This window comes from Littorina saxatilis, linkage group LG7, assembly GCF_037325665.1.
Source record: "Littorina saxatilis isolate snail1 linkage group LG7, US_GU_Lsax_2.0, whole genome shotgun sequence".
NCBI lineage: Eukaryota > Metazoa > Mollusca > Gastropoda > Littorinimorpha > Littorinidae > Littorina > Littorina saxatilis.
In genome coordinates, this window is record NC_090251.1 from 35,899,483 (window position 1) to 35,921,359 (window position 21,877).

The following is a 21,877-nucleotide window of genomic DNA, read 5'->3' on the forward strand; positions in this document are numbered from 1 at the left end:
ACCACCCAGCAACAAGCCCGAAACATCGATAGCTCACGGGTTGAGAAGCTACATTTTGTGGGCACTACTTTTAGTGACTGAAAAGTTCCCAACGCTAAAATTTACGGAATATAGAAATACGTTATTAATTTTCTGAAGCTCGCATTATTCATGATCTGATAACTTCGACTATTATTTTTGACATTCACTGAGACTCGGCGTATAACGGCTTTTATCCCTGACCGGACCTAGTCCTTAGGTCAAGACTGGTTTCTTACTCGTGAATAAACACACACACATATATATCTATATCTATATACGGCTTGTCTGTGTCTGTCTGTCTGTCTGTCGGTCACTTCGCGATGCACGGCCAAAGTTCTCGATGGATCTGCTTCAAATTTAGTGGGCATATTCAGGTACACCCAAAACACAATCTGGTCGATGAAAATGTTCAACACGTGCTCTCAGCGCGCAGCGCTGAACCGATTTTGGTTTTTCTGTACATCCATTCCCAGTAACTCTTCCTTATCTTCTCCAGTGTTTTGCGCGTTTATCTCCCTTCCTTCGTACGGTGCGCCGGTATTCGGCTCTACTTCTTCCCGGCGAAGCCGGCTACTCGGCGAAGCGGGTATTCATCTAGTATATATATCCCATGACCTCCCTTCTTTGTCTCTGTTACTTCAGTATGGGTATATATGTTGTATTTTTATAGCTCAATAAATACATCATGGACTCCAAAAAATATATGATAGTGCAGATTCCGATTTGGGCAAAGAACTACTTTCCTCCCGACCTTTGACCTCGCGCCGAACAATGTGACACATTTGTATGAAGTTCCAAAATCGTATCGCACGGCTCAGAAAACCATATCAGTTGCACGCAAAAATGAATCTCGGAACTGATCTGATGTATGGGATGCAATAAACAAACGTTTCTTTCATTATGAAAGCAATGCAGGTCGAAAAAAACGAACATTCAACTTACAAGACACACAGATGCTAGCGAACGATCGAACCTATTCATTCTCTGTTTGCTATCAGTGTGTCGACAAGCATCGCTACCATAGGAATAATCCAAAAAAGAATATGCAACACAACAGAAAGAAAATGTGCTCCCTCAATACTGTTACGAACGTTTTCTCCGTGTCCAGACCGGTTTACAAGAACACACTCTGTTACATACAGTCCGAAACACTGCCATAAAAACCAAAACAAAAGAGTAGTCTCCCTTGCATCGTAGCAGACGACTGTTTGTGAGAGTCTGTCTGCAGTGTGTTTGGTGCGCGTCTTCAGTTCCTCTGGCAGTGTCGGTGTGGGAACTGACAGAAGCTAGGGAGCACAGATAATAGAAGCCCTGTCACATAAACTAATCACACAATCAATACACATTTGGCTCATGTTTTAAATGACAGTTTCGAGTTTGTTAGTCAAACTCAAAGCAACAACACTGGTCTGGTGACATGCGTAGCGGGACCGAGAAGCGTCCTTACCTGGTTTGGCTTCGCTTCGTTATCAAACATCGGCTGTTTCACGTATTTTGCGAACAAGTCTACTCTTTTGCCTGGCTCTGCAGTAAGTCCACATTGGCGATGAAGGTATCCAAGAACTTAACATGTGTGTATTTTTCCGTAATCCAGTCATATTCCTTCAAAATGCAATCAATCGGCGGTGACAGACTTGGTGTCAGCAATTCGCGACTTCACCAACTTGGTCCCGTTTTCCTCACACCCATACCAGTTTAGGTTCATCCATGCAAACACACTCGCAAAACAGTTTATCACGTAGATACATTTCAAATAGGGAGCAAATGGTTAAATCTAAACCTACATATTTGTTCCCTAAAATTTGCTTCTCTGTCAATAAGCCTAATTGTATAATAATACGTTCGAGAAAAACAACGTGGAATCGATTCTGAATCGAGTAAGCCAAATGGGTGCCAAACCGGTTTCGCCCGTCAGTCTGCCGACCTGAAACGCAAAACAAAAGAATTGTGCGCTTCAACTAAATTGATTTCTATACGACTTCATTACTTTCTTGCAACTTATGAACCTTTACTTAAAGCTTTTAAATGGTCTGAAAGTAGTGTTACCGCGTACTTATCGATGCACTCATTCGTTTTATTTTTTCAGCGACGGTCACTTAGTTTAAGGTTGCAAAAGGGCCAAGTCTCGCTGGCACCACTGTTTTACACTCCACAGATCGCAACAGTGCCGCTAGTAGTCTACACTTTGTGTTTGATGGTAGAATGGGATATACAGATTACAACACTCGTGTTTTTTTTATATGGCTTGTATTTCAGTCAAGACCCAGCGGGAATATCAATCGAGATCCACTCGCCAGAGGCTCGTGTCTCCCGATGATATTCATCCGCTGGGTCTTGACTGAAATACAAGCCATATAAAAAACCACCCGTGTTGTAACCTATATATATAGATATATGTACTCACGCATGTTAAAAAAAAAATTGTTTATCTTTTTTTCGTGTATTTACTTTATCATTTATTAATTAAATCATATATTAATTTAAAGAATATCTTACGCTGGGAATACCGACCATCAAAAGACGCAACGACAGCTACATCGTCAAGACTGTGACGTCACTGATGTCCAGCATGGATGCTGTGCAACAGAATGACGTCATCATCGTTATCATGGTCGGCGACCTTGACCCTGGTGATCGCAACGACACGTTTCAGGAACTGAGGGGTCACTTCAAAGAAGCCATAGACGCTGGAAACCTCCACGTTATAGCGCCGCCGCATGAGTTGTATTCCAATTTTAAAGTAAGTATTGATCAGGTTTTTTTAAATGTTTTTTGTTAGAAGTTTGCTTGTTAATGTTTTTGAGTTTTGTCTGTTTTAATGGTTTTTTTGTTTTTGTTCATGCTTTTGAAAGTAAATTTTTTTTAATGCGTTTTTTTTTAATAGTTTTTGTTTTTAGAACTGCTGTAGAGCTTTTTTGGTTTCATAACTACAGTCTATGATTGTCTTTTGTAGCTCAATCGCAACGTGTTGTACAGACACCAGAAGTCTGAGCATTTTTATGTGTCAGTTGGATGTACATGGATGTTGCCTATTTTGGTTCCTGGTTGATTTTGAACTTGGTACTGTTCACAACCAGACTGTTGTTGACAAAAAGCTATTTTTCTTTTCTCTTTTTTTGGGTCTGTTTCTACCAATGTATTTCTTGTCTGTTTTCAAACGTAGTTTTCCCCCTTTATTTTCTTATTATTTTCTTTTTTTTTCTTTCTGTTGTGCTCTCTTTATTTCCTTTTTACATTTTGTCAAGCTTTGAATATTTGAAAAAAAATTGTTTTGGGGGGGGTGTCTTTTTTTCTCAGTCATTTTAATGCATACGTCCTTTCTTTAAACTGAGTTAACAATTTGTACAATACTTGTCTTAAACTGTTTTATCAGATAACAAAACAAACGTACGGGCAGCCCCTTCCCTACGTCGAGTGGCGCTCCAAACAGAACTTTGATTACGCCTACATCATGCGATACTCCGCCCCGCTGGCTCTCTACTACATGCAACTGGAGGATGACGTCATAGCGGCCCAGAATTACGTCACCAGTATACGTCAGTTTATTGACGAACAGAAGGACGCGTGGACGTGCTTAGAGTTTTCTGAGCTTGGCTTTATAGGTAAGTCCCCCCTCCCTCCCCCACCCCCCCCCCCACCCCCCCCCCCAAAAAAAGTAAAACAACCAACAACAACAAAAACAGTGTTTCCGGTTCCCCCATTTTTATATTTAGTCAAGTTTTGACTAAATAATTTAACATAGAGGGGGGAATCGAGACGAGGGTCGTGGTGTATGTGTGTGTGTGTGTGTGTGTGTGTGTGTGTGTGTCTGTCTGTCTGTGTGTGTGTGTAGAGCGATTCAGACCAAACTACTGGACCGATCTTTATGAAATTTGACATGAGAGTTCCTGGGTATGAAATCCCCGAACTTTTTTTCATTTTTTTGATAAATGTCTTTGATGACGTCATATCCGGCTTTTCGTGAAAGTTGAGGCGGCACTGTCACGCCCTCATTTTTCAACCAAATTGGTTCAAATTTTGGTCAAGTAATCTTCGACGAAGCCCGGGGTTCGGTATTGCATTTCAGCTTGGTGGCTTAAAAATTAATTAATGACTTTGGTCATTAAAAATCGGAAAATTGTAAAAAAAAATAAAAATTTATCAAACGATCCAAATTTACGTTTATCTTATTCTCCATCATTTGCTGATTCCAAAAACATATAAATATGTTATATTTGGATTAAAAACAAGCTCTGAAAATTAAATATATAAAAATTATTATCAAAATTAAATTGTCCAAATCAATTTAAAAACACTTTCATCTTATTCCTTGTCGGTTCCTGATTCCAAAAACATATAGATATGATATGTTTGGATTAAAAACACGCTCAGAAAGTTAAAACAAAGAGAGGTACAGAAAAGCGTGCTATCCTTCTTAGCGCAACTACTACCCCGCTCTTCTTGTCAATTTCACTGCCTTTGCCATGAGCGGTGGCCTGACGATGCTACGAGTAAAATGGCATTGCGTTCAGTTTCATTCTGTGAGTTCGACAGCTACTTGACTAAATATTGTATTTTCGCCTTACGCGACTTGTATTTGTTTCTTCCGACCACATCATTAATTTTCTGCGTTTGTACCTTTTTTATGTAATTTTCAGTGGATCTAGTGTTTGCTATCGCCTGTAAGCTATTTCAAACAACACTAAGCAATCTTCAATCTGAGTCTTTTATAACATATTTAAACATTCTTTGAATAATAATGAGGGAAGTTTGGTCTATACTGGATATCACAACTTTGGCTCTTGCTTGGGAAGCTGTTCGGGGCCCTATTATGAGGCGTAAAACTCAATGTCTGGCTCATTAGACGATGCTCGTGAATAACTCAGTCGGGTTTGTCTGGGTTGTGAAAGAGTGAATGCCCTTGCTTTTTTTGGGGGGGGGGGGGGGGGCAAAAAAAAAATCACACGTGTTTCAGACACACCCCTCGCTAGTGATTGGTCCGTCCAATGTTTGTACCCGTAAAAGCAAAGGTATTCACTCTTTCACAACCCATACACACCCGACAGAGTTATGTTTGGAATTAGTCTATTAAGTCATGTGGGTGGGTGTGGGTATGTGTAGCTGTGCGTATATGTGTTTGTGTGGCTCTGTCTGTGTGTCCCGGTGTTAATCTTTGTCATCATTTTCACGAGTTTTCATTCACAAGCACCTGGGAAATAAACCTCATGTTCCCCAGGCAATAAATCCCCGGTTACCATAGTTGCAGGAAGCAGGTTATACATGGATAATCAAAAGCAAACCCAATAGAAACGCTCGGGGATTCTTCGGCTCTTTTCATTGGTGTTTCCCCAGACCTAAACAGACGACACGACACTGCTTTGCAAAGTTCCAAAAACGAACTGGCAAACTGGCAAAAGTAAACAAAAAACAAAACTACTTCATGAAAGGTCATACATTCATCAAAAACAAATGAAACCTAGCGATATGTTTTGTCTTCTTACAGAGTCATGGAGTGCGTGTATCTGTGTTTGGATACACAGACGTTCGGAGAAACACGAACGTCAAGTTCAAGTAAAACGACCCCTGACACACACATTTTGACCCGTGCACAAGACGTTGTATCGATAAACGAAGCACAAATAAGAAACAATAATAAAAGCAAAGAAAATAGCAACAAGATATGCAAACATCTAACAAAGCCGAGCAAGCAGAATGACAGGTCTAATGAAAAACAAAGAGGTACTGAGTCGAAAACAAGCTCGTGATTCTTTCCTTCGCTGCACGACGCAAATCTTCTGTGACCTTTGACCAAACGTAGCTTCCACATTCTTTCTTTCTTTATTTGGTGTTTAACGTCGTTTTCAACCATTCAAGGTTATATCGCGACGGCTTCCACATTCGATCACTCAGCTTAATATTTACAACAGAAAGCCGAGGGGGTGGAATACCGAGATGAACCTACAGAACTGTGCATCCTCAAACCCAGGGGCGGATCAGTTGCTTTGTAAGGGGGGATGCACTTTGAATCAAAAGTGAATGTGATGGGCGCGAAAAATTTTGGCTCAAAGAAGCAAAATGGTGCCATCTGGTGCCATTTGAACTTATAAATGGTCATGGAATCAGCTTTCCAAATTTTGTTTTTTGTTTTGCTGGAGGGGGGGTGCACGTGCACCCTGTGCACCCCCCCCCCCCTCGTTCGCCCCTGAAACCTGACATATTCATCCCAACATTTAACGAACTCAAAAACACAGAAGGTTGCTTTCACACCCAGCTTTGATTGCCAGTGGTTATCAAACCGGGACTCGTGTGGTTATCAGCACGGAACCCGTGTTTCAAAGCATGGCTCCCTGGGTTGATTGTGCACTTATTTTCTCACTACTGTACCAAAATGATGACAAAAACGATGTTTGGTGGTTTGTTGACAGACCAGCTTTTTTGTCGGTCCTGGGGGGGCATATCGACTTTTGTTTCATATTTATTGACCGCGGCCTTTGGCCTTGGTCAATGAATATAAAACAAAAGACGATATGCTCCCCCTCGGACCGACAAAAAAGCTGGTCTGTCAACAACCCATCAAACATCTTATAATGTCTGTGATTCTGTCAGTATCTCTACCTGTGTGTTTATCGTGCATGTCCATGTGTCCAGGCAAACTGTACAGATCCAAGGACTTGGAGAAGTTGTCACAGCTGTTGATGATGTTCTACCAAGAGCAACCAGTGGACTACACCTATCTCTACTTCAACATGCTGATGACGCAGCTCCAGAAACGACTCCGCAATCCCACTCTCTTCCAGCACCAAGGCATCCATTCCTCCTTCCCAGGTAGGACCGCTCTTGTTTTTACATAAATTTAGTCAAGGTATGACTAAATGTTTTAACATCGAGGGGGGAATCGAGACGAGGGTCGTGGTGTATGTGTGTGTGTGTGTGCGTGCGTGTAGAGCGATTCAGACTAAACTACTGGGCCGATCTTTATGAAATTTGACATGAGAGTTCCTGGGTATGATATCCCCGGATATTTTTTTCCATTTTTTCGATAAATACCTTTCATGACGTCATATCCGGCTTTTTGTAAAAGTTGAGGCGGCACTGTCACACCCTCATTTTTCAATTAAATTGATTGAAATTTTGGCAAAGCAATCTTCGACGAAGGCCGGGGTTTGGTATTGCATTTCAGCTTGGTGGCTTAAAAACTAATGAGTGAGTTTGGTCATTAAAAATCGGAAACTTGTAATTAAAATTATTTTTTTATTAAACGATCCAAAAACAATTTCATTTTATTCTTCGTCATTTTCTGATTCCAAAAACATATACATATGTTATATTTGGATTAAAAACAAGCTCTGAAAATTAAAAATATAAAAATTATGATCAAAATTAAATTTCTGAAATCGTTTTAAAAACTATTTCATCTTATTCCTTGTCGGTTCCTGATTCCAAAAACATATAGATATGATATGTTTGGATTAAAAACACGCTCACAAAGTTAAAACGAAGAGAGGTACAGTAAAGCGTGCTATGAAGCACAGCGCAACCGCTACCGCGCCAAACAGGCTCGTCACTTTCACTGCCTTTTGCACTAGCGGCGGACTACGTTCAGTTTCATTCTGTGAGTTCCACAGCTTGACTAAATGTAGTAATTTCGCCTTACGCGACTTGTTTCGTATTTTGTTGTTGTTGTTGTTGTTGTTGTTGTTGTTGTTGTTGTTGTTGGTTTTGTTGTTGTTGTTGTTGTGGTGGTGGTGGAGGTTGTTTTTGTGTTGTTGTTGTGATGTGTGTGTGTGTGTCAATGATCAAGTCATTTTGTCAGTCAGTCGTGATCAGTCAGTCAGTCAGTCAGTCATCCAGCAATTGAGTACTTTGTCAAGTATTTGAATACATGAATGGCGATGCGTTTACGCTGGAAAAAACCGAACAAACAGTTTCCCTGGTTCTCCAGGTTAATAGCAAATAAGAGAAATAAAAGTGTTCGTTATCTTGTAATTCGTACAGTAAATACGACCAGTTTCAATGCTAAGTTGCAGAATGTATCTGCAAATCATGGTTCGTGTTTTATCCCTCTATTTTCCAGGCAAAATCCAGCCCCTGAAAGACCGCTACTTCGACGTCATGGTCAAGAGATACAAGGGCGACAACCCTTCAGCGGAGATGTTTACCACCATGAAGACCTACCTCAACTTTGTGCCGCGACTTCCCTACGCCAACACTGACGGCTACTTCTGGAGTTACGGGGCGCCGGTGGCAGGCGATACCTTCATCCTCGTCTTCGACTTTCCGCAGCGGTTGGATCGTGTTGTCATTGACACGGGGTCCGAGAGTCATCCCAACGATATTCTAGAGAGCGCTTCTCTCAAGGCCAGCTTGACCTTGATCAAGAACCCCGCGCGCGTGGAGTGCACCAATGACATTGACCTTGGGGTGTTCGCGGGAGGTCGGATCGAGGTCAAAGGCATGGCCGACGCGATCAAGTTCAAGGTCGTTTGTTTGCAGGTGGAGGTGCAGAAGAACCAGGACGCGTGGGCTATTATTCGTGAGATCGCTGTCTTCGTTCTCAAGGAGTCATGACGGCGATGAATACAATGTCAAACTACGCAATGACTTGTATTTAATGGCACAGTAAGCCTCCCGTAAACCATCACAGATTGTTTGTTTGTTTGTTTGTTTGTTTGTTTGCTTAACGCCCAGCCGACCACGAAGGGCCATATCAGGGCGGACCATCACAGATACTGTCAGGCTTTTACACACAGTACAAACACCCTTCCATTTGAACGCTCACCAAACGGGAACATCCTAGGTGCCCTACGTAAAGAGCGAGCAATTTTCAAAGAATTAATTCTGCGGAGAGATTGTCAGAGACAATCGGACCGTGGTGCGTTTTTGCGCTAGACCTAACTTTTAAAATCTAAATAATAAATTGACAGCTTGTTACACAAACATTCTTAAATCATAAAAGAATTATTTTTTCATCAAGACAAGATCAGTACAATTCGAAGTTTTGAAAGTTTGAAAAAAGAAAAGCCCGGAAGCAGGGTCTCGCAAGGTCGTGGTTCTCGTAGCAGACGACGGTTTATACCTATCGCCAGTTCCTCTGAACAGTCAAAAGCCATCGCTAGAGTTCTTGTGAACCACAGCCGTTTGTGTCGTGCATAGTCAGAGGTACTTAATAATGTGCTATTACAGATAAGCTCACAGCGAGTCGCATTCAAATTACTAACTGACGACTACATTGTGAAAAGGGGAAACTGGATCACACGGGTTCACGATGGCTCAGGGGTAAGATAAACCACGCAAAAATAAATTCTTTGAAAATTGCTCGCTCTTTACGGAGGGCACCTTGGATGTTCCCGTTTGGTGAGCGTTCAAATGGAAGGGTGTTTGTACTGTGTGCAAAAGCCTGACAGTATCTGTGATGGTTTACGGGAGGCTTACTGTGCCTTTAACAGAAAACGGTGTGTCGCATTGGGTTGTGCTGTGTGTGTGTGTGTGTGTGTGTGTGTGTGTGTGTGTGTGTGTGTGTGTGTGTGTGTGTGTGTGTGTGTGTGTGTGTGTGTGTGTGTGTGTGTGTGTGTGTGTTGCCATTGATTCTGCGTAACTTGTATAAGTTGACGATTTCGCTTGAATATTTCTTTCGTTTGAATCAATGAGATCGCAATTTTTGAAACAGTCGTGACGTCGGTTCCTTTAAAAAAAAAGAAATGGCAAAGTTTGACAAGCGTGTCAGAGATTTAAAAGTGTTTTGTTATTGCTATTAGTGCTGCAAAACTTCAAGCTTCAAATGTTACGTCTTCGCTGGAAACCCTCGCTCGTTTAACTCGTGAGATCGCTTTTTACTGTTTTGACGGACGTTTCTTAAGACCCCATGAACCTGCACAGTAACTTCTTCCACGTGACAAAGTGCGGCGAATAGGGTGTGATAGCATTTCAGTATTTAGGCCATTGTTGACAGCTTCGGCTTAAACGCGCTTTAGTTTTGAATGAGATTTGTTTGTTTGTTTGCTTAACGCCCAGCCGACCACGAAAGGCCATATCAGGGCGGTGCTGCTTTGACATTTAACGTGCGCCACACACAAGACAGAAGTCGCAGCACAGGCTTCATGTCTCACCCAGTCACATTATTCTAACACCGGACCAACCAGTCCTAGCAATAACCCCATAATGCCAGACGCCAGGCGGAGCAGCCACTAGATTGCCAATTTTAAAGTCTTAGGTATGACCCGGCCGGGGTTCGAACCCACGACCTCCCGATCACAGAGCAGACGCCTTACCACTAGGCCACCGTGCCGTTTTTTGAATGAGATGGCTGTACTTGTTTTGAAACAGTATTGACGACGAATGTTAAAGCAATTGGTTTAAACGATATTTTATTCAAAATACTTGACATGAAAGAATTGACAGTATGCAACGAGGACACAAACTCAAACAAAAGCTGGTTGAAGCCATTATGGAAGTATAAATTGGGGTTTACTTATACACAAGTGAACTGAAAAGGATGTTAAGGAGTGCTGTGTGTACTGCAAATGTTGAGAGAAAACTTTTCACTTCTTTGAAGAAGATTCTGCTTCAACAAAGCCATCTTCGTCTCAGTAAGTAAAGTCTAGGTCCCACTGACGGCGAACTACAACGATTTGGGATTCGTGGAGAAAAAATAGCCGAGGTCGTTGTGGTTCGTATTACTTCGTTCTTGTTCGGCCGATTTTTGGCAATCATTCGTGGCAAACATCGTTGTGGCAAATGCGTAGTAACTCGTCGTGGTTCGCCAAAATATTCGTGACAGTGGGACCTAGGCTTAAGACTGCTGAAACAGTCGTGACAGTGGGACCTAGGCTTAAGACTGCTGAAACAGTCGTGACAGTGGGACCTAGGCTTAATACTGCTGAAACAGTCGTGACAGTGGGACCTAGGCTTAATACTGCTGAAACAGTCGTGACAGTGGGACCTAGGCTTAATACTGCTGAAACAGTCGTGACAGTGGGACCTAGGCTTAATACTGCTGAAACAGTCGTGACAGTGGGGCCTAGGCTTAATACTGCTGAAACAGTCGTGACAGCGTCTGGTGGAAAACGTGTGAAACTACTTCTCCATGACTCATAGATTGAAAACAGTTCACGGACAAGTGTGTGAGAGATTGTCGCGTATTCTGCGATTGGTGCTGCAATACTTTGAGCCTCTTTGTCCACGAATAAGTGTGGGAGACATTTTCGAGTGTTTGTGATGGGTGCTGAAATACGTTGAGCCTTAATATAATGTTCACAGCTTATCTTTAAAACAAAACCACACACACACATTTTTTGGGTGTGCTAGGCTTGAGCCTACGTAAATGTGCAAATCCAAACTTAATCTATCACACATTTCGCACACAACCAATACGACGAGGGAACAAAAACAAACCCCACAATGTTCTTGAAAACAGGTTCGTGGAGCTACATTCTCGTTTTTGTAGAAGAAATGGAATGAAAGATTTCCGTAACGATCTAGTTTTGAAGATTTCATTCGGTCATCCCGTAATTTCTCCAATACCAGTTACGAATAGAAAAGGCGATCACAGTGATCACAGTGAAATCCGGGGTTACAGTGGTACGACAACTATCCGATGACAACAACTACGAAAACAATGATGACCATGATGATAATTACGATTTCAATAATGATGATAATGATGATTTTTGTTATTGTTCTTTACTTTCTTCTTGTGTGTGTGTGTGTGTGTATGTGTGTGTGTGTGTGTGTGTGTGTGTGTGTGTGTGTGTGTGTGTGTGTGTGTGTGTGTGTGTGTGTGTGCGTGTGTGTGTGTGTGTGTGCGTGTGAGTCCTTCCGTGTGCCTGTGCGTTTCTCTTTGGCAATAATTTCTATGGATTTTTCTTAAACTTTGTGATTATTCATTGGGAATTGTAAGTGGTTAAGCCCAACGGTATTTATAATGGACAGACGTACACAGAATTATGAAGTTAATGCAACAAACAAGAGAGGTTAGTTATTGAAACGTTTAATATTGGACAAAACAAGACATCCACAAGTACATCGACCCAACGGTATTTATAATGGACAGACATACACAGAATTATGAAGTTAATGCATAATTTTTTTGGATGTCTGATTTTGTTGCGTTTACCTCATTATTTTTGTAGCCACCGGCTATTTATAGCCCGGCTAGTTAGGTTTCGCTCTTGTGGAAGTTTGAAATTCACGTTGTTTGTTGACTGGGGACAAGGGACTGTATCTCTGGTACTCTGGGGTCAATTGAGCTCAAATATGGCGAGTAGTTTGGAATTGTGGGGCCAATATTTGTGCAAAAAATTACGTTCCTAACGGTAGGCAAACGGAAGATATTAGCTTTATACGTTTTTCACTTTTTGGGCAAAACAATTCCCTGTAAAGCGGGTGCTAAAAATTTCGCATCAGGACGCGCGTTTCAACCTAACACTTGACGTCAAAGACAAGTGCTAAGTGAGACCTAAAACCTTTATACACGAAGCATGGAAGCTTTTACAAAGCATGGGCGTGTACACTAGTCAGATAACATGTTTTTTAATTCGTTTCAGCTGTTGTCAAAGACGTTTTCAACTTAAATTGAATGTGGTACTGTCATTTCGTATGTCTGGGTTTGAAACATCGTCCCGCGGCGCTCTCGATGTGTGGAGGGGTTGATATACTCTAAGAGAGGCTTGATTTCGACGAGCGCACAATAGCTCAATCGTTTAGGGCGCTTATGTGGCAAGGCGTAGGTGCGAGGTTCGACGCTCCTTATGGACCGAATATATTTTGTTTATTATTTCCATCCGAGCATGCACCTTTCACTTTTTACATTTAGTCAAGTTTTGACTAAATATTTTAACATCGAGGGGGAATCGAAACGAGGGTCGTGGTGTATGTGCGTGCGTGCGTGTGTGTGTGCGTGCGTGTGTGTGTGTGTGTGTGTGTAGAGCGATTCAGACTAAACTACTGGACCGATCTTTATGAAATTTGACATGAGAGTTCCTGGGTATGAAATCCCCATACGTTTTTTTCATTTTTTTTATAAATCTCTTTGATGACGTCATATCCGGCTCAGTTTTCGTGAAAGTTGAGGCGGCACTGTCACGCCCTCATTTTTCAACCATATTGGTTGAAATTTTGGTCAAGTAATCTTCGACGAAGCCCGGGGTTCGGTATTGCATTTCAGCTTGGTGGCTTAAAAATTAATTAATGACTTTGGTCATTAAAAATCGGAAAATTGTAAAAAAAAATAAAAATTTATAAAACGATCCAAATTTACGTTTATCTTATTCTCCATCATTTGCTGATTCCAAAAACATATAAATATGTTATATTCGGATTAAAAACAAGCTCTGAAAATTAGATATATAAAAATTATTATCAAAATTTAATTGTCCAAATCAATTTAAAAACACTTTCATCTTATTCCTTGTCGGTTCCTGATTCCAAAAACATATAGATATGATGTTTGGATTAAAAACACGCTCAGAAAGTTAAAACAAAGAGAGGTACAGAAAAGCGTGCTATCCTTCTTAGCGCAACTACTACCCCGCTCTTCTTGTCAATTTCACTGCCTTTGCCATGAGCGGTGGACTGACGATGCTACGAGTATACGGTCTTGCTGAAAAATGGCAGCTACTTGACTAAATATTGTATTTTCGCCTTACGCGACTTGTTTCTTCTGCACTCCTTTCTGGTTCTATCTGTATATTGTTAAGACCATTGGGTCCATTTACTTGCCTAAGTCTTGTTTAAATTTTTTTTTAAACTTTCCAATAATTAACCAATCTTGTTTTCACTCTGGATTTTGGAACGTTTGCAGTATCTGTTTTGTGTGTGTGTGTATGTGTGCGTTTATATGTGTTAATGTGTGTTTGTTAGTGTGTGTGTGTGTGTGTGTGTGTGTGTGTGTATATATGTGTGTGTGTGTGTGTTTGTGTGTGTGTGTGTGTGTGTGTGTGTGTGTGTGTGTGTGTGTGTGTGTATGTGAGTGCATGCGCGCGTGTATGTGTGTGTGCGTGTGTTCTTGTGTGCGTGCGTCTGTGTGTGCGTGCGTGTACATGTGTGTGTGTAAGTCTATTCGTGTATGTGTGTGCATACTCATGCATGTGTGCAAGCTTGCGTTGAGCAATCGTATGTGCCTGGGCACACACACACACACACACATACACACACACACACACGTTCTATGTTAAAACATTTAGTCAAAACGGCTTGACTTATGTGAAAAGACAACCAGACATCAACAACACTGAACCTAGTCGACCTCAAGTTTTGACTAAATGTTTTAACATAGAACGTGTGTGTGTGTGTGTGTGTGTGTGTGTGTGTGTGTGTGTGTGTGTGTGTGTGTGTATGTGTGTGTGTGTGTGTGTGTGTGTGTGTGTATGTGTACGTGTGTGTGACTGTGACAAAATGTAGGGTTGGTTTTTTTTCCATGTAAAAGCCTGACTAGCCTGCGACAGTGACCGGAACCATATTATTGGGAAGGAGTGTGCCTTTAAAGTCAAAATTATTGTTTTCATTAACCGTCCAAATGGAGGGGGGGGGGGGGGAGGGGTGCGCAGTGTGCTCCTTGCAGTGTGGTTTTGCAGAGTGTTTCATGCCTCGTGACATGGCCGAACCTCACCAACTTCCATCGTTTGACGGTTGTTAGGAGAGGTTCTTCATACCCATGCTATCTCACTCATTGATTCAGTAAACAAAAAATCCATTTTTCAAAAAAGTCCCATTCTGCACAAAATGCGGCCATGCTGTTTATTGTTGGTATGTGTCCAAGTGGAAGGATGCTCTTATTTCAGGGAAACAATTTCGCTTGAAAGTTGGGGGAAAGTTGGTTGAAAGTCTGCCATGTAAAATGTACCTAAGGCGGGAAGGACGGCAGCTTCAGCATGGAGCCTAAAATACCGTCGTTATTGTTCACCTTAAAAGACACTGTCCTTTTCGTGAAAATCATTCGGCTCGTCATCTTAGACCTGGCAGGGCTTTAACATGAGAGAAGGTCATCCTCCATTTGCAGACATACCGAAGATGAACAGCCCGGGTGCTCTCTGCGCACACTGAATATTTTTTTGATGAATTATTTTTGTAAAAGCCACTCTTGACAGGAAGCATTCAGGATGTTAATTTTTAGTATGTGACTAAGTGCAGGGATTGCCGTATCCCATGTTAAATTCTGCTCAGATCTGAGATGATGAACGGAACTGTTTGCACGAGAAAGAGTGCGCCGTTAACGTTCCAGGGAACATAATTGGTGGTTTGACGCTCGCTTTTTCCGCGGAACCACAAAGGGTTTTACACCTTTCTTTTGGACGATAGCTGACAATGCACAGGCACAACAATGTAAAAAATTAATTAATTTTTAAGCCACCAAGCTGAAATGCAATACCGAAGTCCGGCCTTCGTCGAAGATTGCTTTACAAAACTTTCAATCAATTTGATTGAAAAATGAGGGTGTGACAGTGCCGCTTCAACTTTTACAAAAAGCCGGATATGACGTCATCAAAAGTATTTATCGAAAAAAAGAAAAACAAGTCCGGGGATATCATTCCCCGGAACTCTCATGTCAAATTTCATAAAGATCGGTCCAGTAGTTTTGTCTGAATGGCTCTACACACACACACGCACAGACAGACACACACACATACACCACGACCCTCGTCTCGATTCCCCCTCTATGTTAAAACATTTAGTCAAAACTTGACTAAATGTAAAAAGGTGATAAAGTAATGAAGAAAAACAAATTCAATAAAAGAAAGGACACGCACACACGCACACACACACACACACACACACACACACACACACACACACACACACACACACACACACACACACATATATATATATATATATATATATATATAGACATTTAGAATGAGAACGCTGCTAAAAATGCCAAAATGTGCACTCGATTGCTTGTTACTTTTGAAGAAAAGTAAAAAAAAAAAAGAGAAAAAAAAAAAAAAAAAAAAAAGAAAAAAAAAAAAAAAAAAAAAAAAAAAACAATGTAAAAAATCTTGTTAGTTTCTTGTCACTGCACACACATGTACAGCCTGACATGTTCTTTTTACAGTCAGTCAAGTATTGACTGAAAGTTAAAACGAGGGCAGAGTGTGATGTTTGTCTCGCCATGTATGTGTGTCTGTGTGTCTGTGCAAAGGATTTCTCAAAAACGGATGTTTATGAAAAGTGATGTACACATGTTTGAGGGCATTTGCTTTTGTTGGTTCTTTTAGATTCTTAATAGTTCTATTCGATGACGTCATATTTTCCCGTTTGCAAAAGTTAAAGCCGCACTGTCACGGTCAATTTTTTTTCATAACTTTTGTTGTTGAAATTTTGGTTATTCAATCTCTGACCTGGTCCGGGTTATGGAATTGCATTTCAACTTGGTACCCTAACAATTCGTTATGAAATGTTTATTCAAAATGTACCGATTTGTGCGCTTCTTTTATTATCGGAATTTGAATCGCAATAGTGATATCGATATCATTGTGTTCCTTATTTCTTCTTGTACCTAAAAATACATAGTTTTGTCTCTTTTGCAATTGCGAACAATACTGCCATTTAATAAAGAAAGGCAGTTTTTTCACCTTCTGAATTATCTTCGCGGGTCTGTCTGTCTGTCTCTATCTCTCTGTATCCGTTTCTGTGTCTGTCTCTCTGTGTCTGTCTCTGTGTCTCTCTGTGTCTCTCTGTGTCTCTCTCTCTCTGTCTGTCTCTCTCTCTCTCTCTCTGCTCCCCCTCCCTTGTTTAATAAGGAAGGTTAGAGAGAACTGGACGTATTGCAATGCATTCGATTGACTGAATGATTAATCAGTCACGCTACAGCGTTCTTGTTTTGTTTTTCTTTTAAAAGAACGTAGCCTACAAGGACTGAGACACGAACCGAATGCGCCAGCTGATACAGATGAAAAAATACGGTCTGCGATGGATAAAGGTAAGTCCGTTAAACTTAGTATCAGTGTCTTGTCATAATTATATCGTTCTCTTCTTCTTCTTCTTCTTCTTCTTCTTCCGAATCATGAACTGGGTCCTTTTGGACGTTTTAAGTTCTCTACGTCACCAAAGTACTTGCCTTGATGCATTTATTTGGGTAAAAGTCACATTTCGTGAAGAGCCCTCCGCTCCAACAGACCTTGACTTTAACCAGTCGGCCACCCTGTGTATTGACACAGCCAGCGACCGTCGCGAGTCACTCATTGCCTGTATCAGCTGGCGCGTTGGAGAAGGGACGCATTCCATGTTTGTTCTTTCAATCGCAACACAGGGACAAACTATCTCGCTCGCTCGCTCGAATGATCCGTGTTCAAACGTGTGCTGTTCCTTGGCTGGGAAAAGGTAGGGGCTGGTTGTGACTTGTCTGTGTGTGATGTGAAATGTCTCGTGTCTCGAATAGCGCTGCACGTGTTTCTATATGTGGTGATATTTATAATTCAAGTGTAGTTGTCCAAATTCCAGGATGAGGTCTAACGAATGACGTATCACAACGTGCGCGGTCGTCCTTGGCGGTCAAGAAAGCCGCGGGCGCCGCCGCGATCATTGCGCAGACGACACTTCTGGACCGCCAATTATGTTTTGTGCGCATCACATAAATCGGCCGGAAATGAAGCAATTGGGAAACCTGGATAGGCGAGAGAATCATCATGACAGTCTGTTGTCAGTGAAGCAATACTCGTGATGAGAAGCGAATCCTTTGATTTCAAGAATAATAAATAATAACATTGGCTTCGAAATTAAAAGCCAATTGTAAATCCGTACCGTATATTCAAGGGACTTAACTGCGGAACTAACTGTTGACACAAGAAAGTAATTAAAACTTGAGTCCATGCGTTTCTTTGGTCGCGTAACAACAGGCACTCGTTGGTGTCGGCTTGGTCCCGAACTCTTGCTATCTGAGGCCAGATGGGAAAGTATGCGTGAGTTAAATAGAATTATTCAGCAATGATCACGCTAGGTAGATAGTAACTTGAACCGATGGGCTATCATGGTTGAACTGGAACGTTGTAAATTCAGGGCCGTATTTCGACTGTAATCTAAGTCTCCGATTTTGCAGAACTTGCTCTTGTAAGTATAACATTTCATTTTAGATACCTTGGAAGTTATGGAATGAAATGTACACAGATGCTTTTCATTATATTTAGTCAAGTTTTGACTAAATATTTTAACATCGAGGGGGAATCGAGACGAGGGTCGTGGTGTATGTGCGTGTGTGTGTCTGTGTGTCTGTGTGTGTGTGTGTGTGTGTGTGTAGAGCGATTCAGACTAAACTACTGGACCGATCTTTATGAAATTTGACATGAGAGTTCCTGGGTATGAAATCCCCATACGTTTTTTTCATTTTTTTGATAAATGTCTTTGATGACGTCACATCCGGCTTTTCGTGAAAGTTGAGGCGGCACTGTCACGCCCTCATTTTTCAACCAAATTGGTTGAAATTTTGGTCAAGTACTCTTCGACGAAGCCCGGGGTTCGGTATTGCATTTCAGCGTGGTGGCTTAAAAATTAACTAATGACTTTGGTCATTAAAAATCTGAAAATTGTAAAAAAAAAATAAAAATTTATAAAACGATCCAAATGTACGTTCATCTTATTCTCCATCATTTTCTGATTCCAAATGTAGTGGTGGAGTGGAAGGGTAGTAGTAGAAGACACGAAGCCCAAGTCCAAGCGTCTTGTTTCAACTTTTTATTCAAGAAAACAATGCAAGGAAACGTAGAGGCCGAAGGCGAAACCCGTAGACAGCAAAGCAAGTGTAGTGTCGTGTTCAGCTGCTAGGAGCGAATGCATCCTTATGCCGGTGTCCGGCCTATACTTATAGCCCCGGCGCGGACTGCACAGAAAGCACCGCCCGCCGAGAATAAAAATCGCCTGAATACGGCCAGAAACACGAAATCTGTGTTTCTTACACTTGCTTTACCCCACGTTATTTAAGCAAATACATAACCAATCATAACAAACAATACATCAAATTAAAGCTACGACCTTTAGCTTTCTGTTGCAATAGATCACATTTCGTAAAAACTTATATTTATTTAGTAGGATGCAAAAACAATGGTCCTAGTGAAGGCACTGAACCAACTTCAGTGAGGAAAATTACAAAACTCTCTAAACTGGAATAATGGACAAACTCATAAATCATACAGATAAAAAGAAGAACCCTAGACAAACATCATGATATGCGTTACTTGGGGGAAAATTATACATTGACTTAGTACGAAGCGGTAAAGTCCGAAAGTAAATGGAATCGGCTAAATTCCTGCGCGAGTACCTGTCTGCATAAATTAGCAATCTTTGCAGAGGAACCAAGCATCACTCATTACAACCAAATCCTTATAAACAAACTAAAATCATATGCAACATAGGTACGGGATATGTAATAGTGATACAAAAATGACAAAACAATGATTGAAAAGACAAATATGAGTTTGTGAGAATCAATTTCTCTCGATGATACATGAAAACCGGTCAAGGTCAGAGTGACGCTTTGGTCAGTTCGAAGCATTATCGTAAATAACACAATAATATGCAGCCATCCAGCCTAATCAGTGACTTCTATGCAAACCTAAATATAATTAGGACCGTATCGAGGATGGATAACCTGACAAAGAACCGCCTCAAGCGCAGCAGCTTCTTACATGAAAGCAAGAGACTTGCCAGAGAGCACCAAGCCTCTGTACCTCCATCAGCACTACCAATCAGCTTCTCAGATCTGCCGCAGCCATGGAATGAAGACTACAAGAATCTTCACATCTCCACCACAGTCCCCTACGTTACCTCAAGAGATTCCCAGAACGACACTGCCAGGCGCACCCTAACACTCGCCATGATTGCTGAACGGTACCCTGAAGACGCCTGGATCCACGCGTATACAGACGGTTCAGCAACAAACGCCGTGGCCAATGGAGGAGCAGGTGTACTTGTCAGATCTCCTGAGGGGCACACTTCTACAGCAGGGATACCAACAGGAAAGTACTGCTCAAACTATGCAGCAGAAGTTCAGGCCATCATGCAAGCAGCCTCCATGATTCATGACTCGGAAAGCGAATGCCCCCAAGTTGTTTTCTTCTCCGATGCACTGTCTGCCCTGGAAGCCCTTGCAGGAAACAAACTTCCTCGTCTGATGGAGAAACTCCAGGAGCTTGCCAAGACTCGACGAGTAGTCCTGCAATGGGTTCCAGCACACTGCGGAATTCCCGGCAATGAAACAGCTGATGAGCTCGCCAAACTCGGAGCCAGGGAGGAACAACCAGACAACCCAGTCAGCTTCGCTGAAAAGAAAACCCTCGTGAAGGCAGCAATGCGACCACAATCCACGAGAGACGCATATCATCTCCTAGAACGATGGCAGCAAGTAGTGATCATGCGACTACGAACTGGTCACTGTCGCCTCAACGCCCACATGTTCAGGAAGCTGAAGCTGACCCCATCACCAACCTGTCCCTGTGGTCTGGAAGACCAGACTCCAGAACATGTCTTAATGACATGCCCCCAACTCAAACCAATCAGAGACAACGTGTGGCCAGCATCAGTCCCTCTCCGCACCAAACTCTATGGGAGCAGACAAGACCTGGAAGCCACGACGTCATTCGTCTCGCAGACTAAACTGATGGTGTGACGGCGAACGCAAGAAGAAGAAGAAGGACCGTATCAAAGATAAAAGGGACTTTGAAAGATAGAAGTTAGGTAGATATATAAAGAAAGGTATTGTATTAGAATTTGCGCCGGCAAGGTGCGCGCGCATCATCGTATCGTCTGCTATGGGATGGGTATCCCGTTTGTACTGTACACAAGGCTGTTTCGCTATGCGATGAGTAGAGTGTTTAGGGTAGCGAAGTGCACTTTGCTACATCCCCCCCAACTCTTTTACATATCAGCGGCCGCGCTGATTTTAAGAAAAACAGGAAAGCCTAAGGGCTGAATTTATCAAACCATCTTAGATTATCCAAAAAGAGAAAAAATTGCGAAAACTTTGCCTATGACTTTCACATATGTCACTGAGAAAATCGACAGTTACAAAAAGATGTTCTCGTGATCAGTACCAGCTTTGCTAAATCAAAAGTGAGGCCTGCATTTTACAAAGTGTCTCACATATGGATCAAAGTACTGCGTCAAAAACATAAAAGTGCAAACAATCAGGAATTTCATTGCTACATTTATCAAATTTTCTCCACTGAGAAAAAGTAACACAATGTCAACACTACCATACAAAAATGCAACCTTCATCCCCACCAACCCGTTTAGTTGATAATATAGGGTTTCTCTTTCAATGTGCGCTTTTGTATGCACAAGCTCAACACTCACAAAAACTCTCGCTCACGGCTTTACAGTAAAGGCTGTGTTTAAGACGTATTTTAGGTGAAAAACGTAACAGTTACAAAATGGACAGATTCACTAATGAATGACGTAGTTACCTGACACTGTTAAAATGATACATCATGTACAATACACCTGACACAATGCAATGACATCCAACATTACAAATGATCTGTACCAAGCCTATTTAAAGGTAACAAGGTAAATCATAACTTAGTTTACGCTTAAGAGAGCAATTAAGAAAGTGATGATACAGGGCCTTATTTGAAGGTCAGCAAGTATTCACTAAATTACTTTCAACCCTAGGTGGCAATTACCATCAGATTTGTAGTATCTGCTTGTGCCAAAAAAAAAATCTTTCAATAAGCGCAAACATCCGCCAACACATTCCACTCAAAGCATCATGACAAATAATCGCAACAATCAATATCAATCATACCAATACAAGAAACATGGCATAGCATACATGAAAATGAACATTATCAAACATCAACAAATTAAACGGCAACAAAACACCCGGCAGTAAACACACCTGCGAGTCTCTTCGTGGACGCAACACTTGCGTCACTTCACTGCCGCGAAC

General features: G+C 41.6%; 1 protein-coding gene across 1 annotated transcript; it reads left to right on the plus strand.

Annotated features, from left to right (window-relative positions):
* The first annotated feature begins 2,509 nt into the window (after positions 1-2,509).
* LOC138971337 (alpha-1,6-mannosyl-glycoprotein 4-beta-N-acetylglucosaminyltransferase-like) lies at positions 2,510-11,901 on the plus strand. The gene is made up of 4 exons (XM_070344061.1): positions 2,510-2,761; positions 3,395-3,623; positions 6,649-6,825; positions 8,075-11,901. Exons 1-4 carry the CDS (start codon positions 2,582-2,584, stop codon positions 8,566-8,568), a joined length of 1,080 nt encoding a protein of 359 aa, XP_070200162.1. The 5' UTR covers positions 2,510-2,581; the 3' UTR covers positions 8,569-11,901.
* Positions 11,902-21,877: the final 9,976 nt, after the last annotated feature.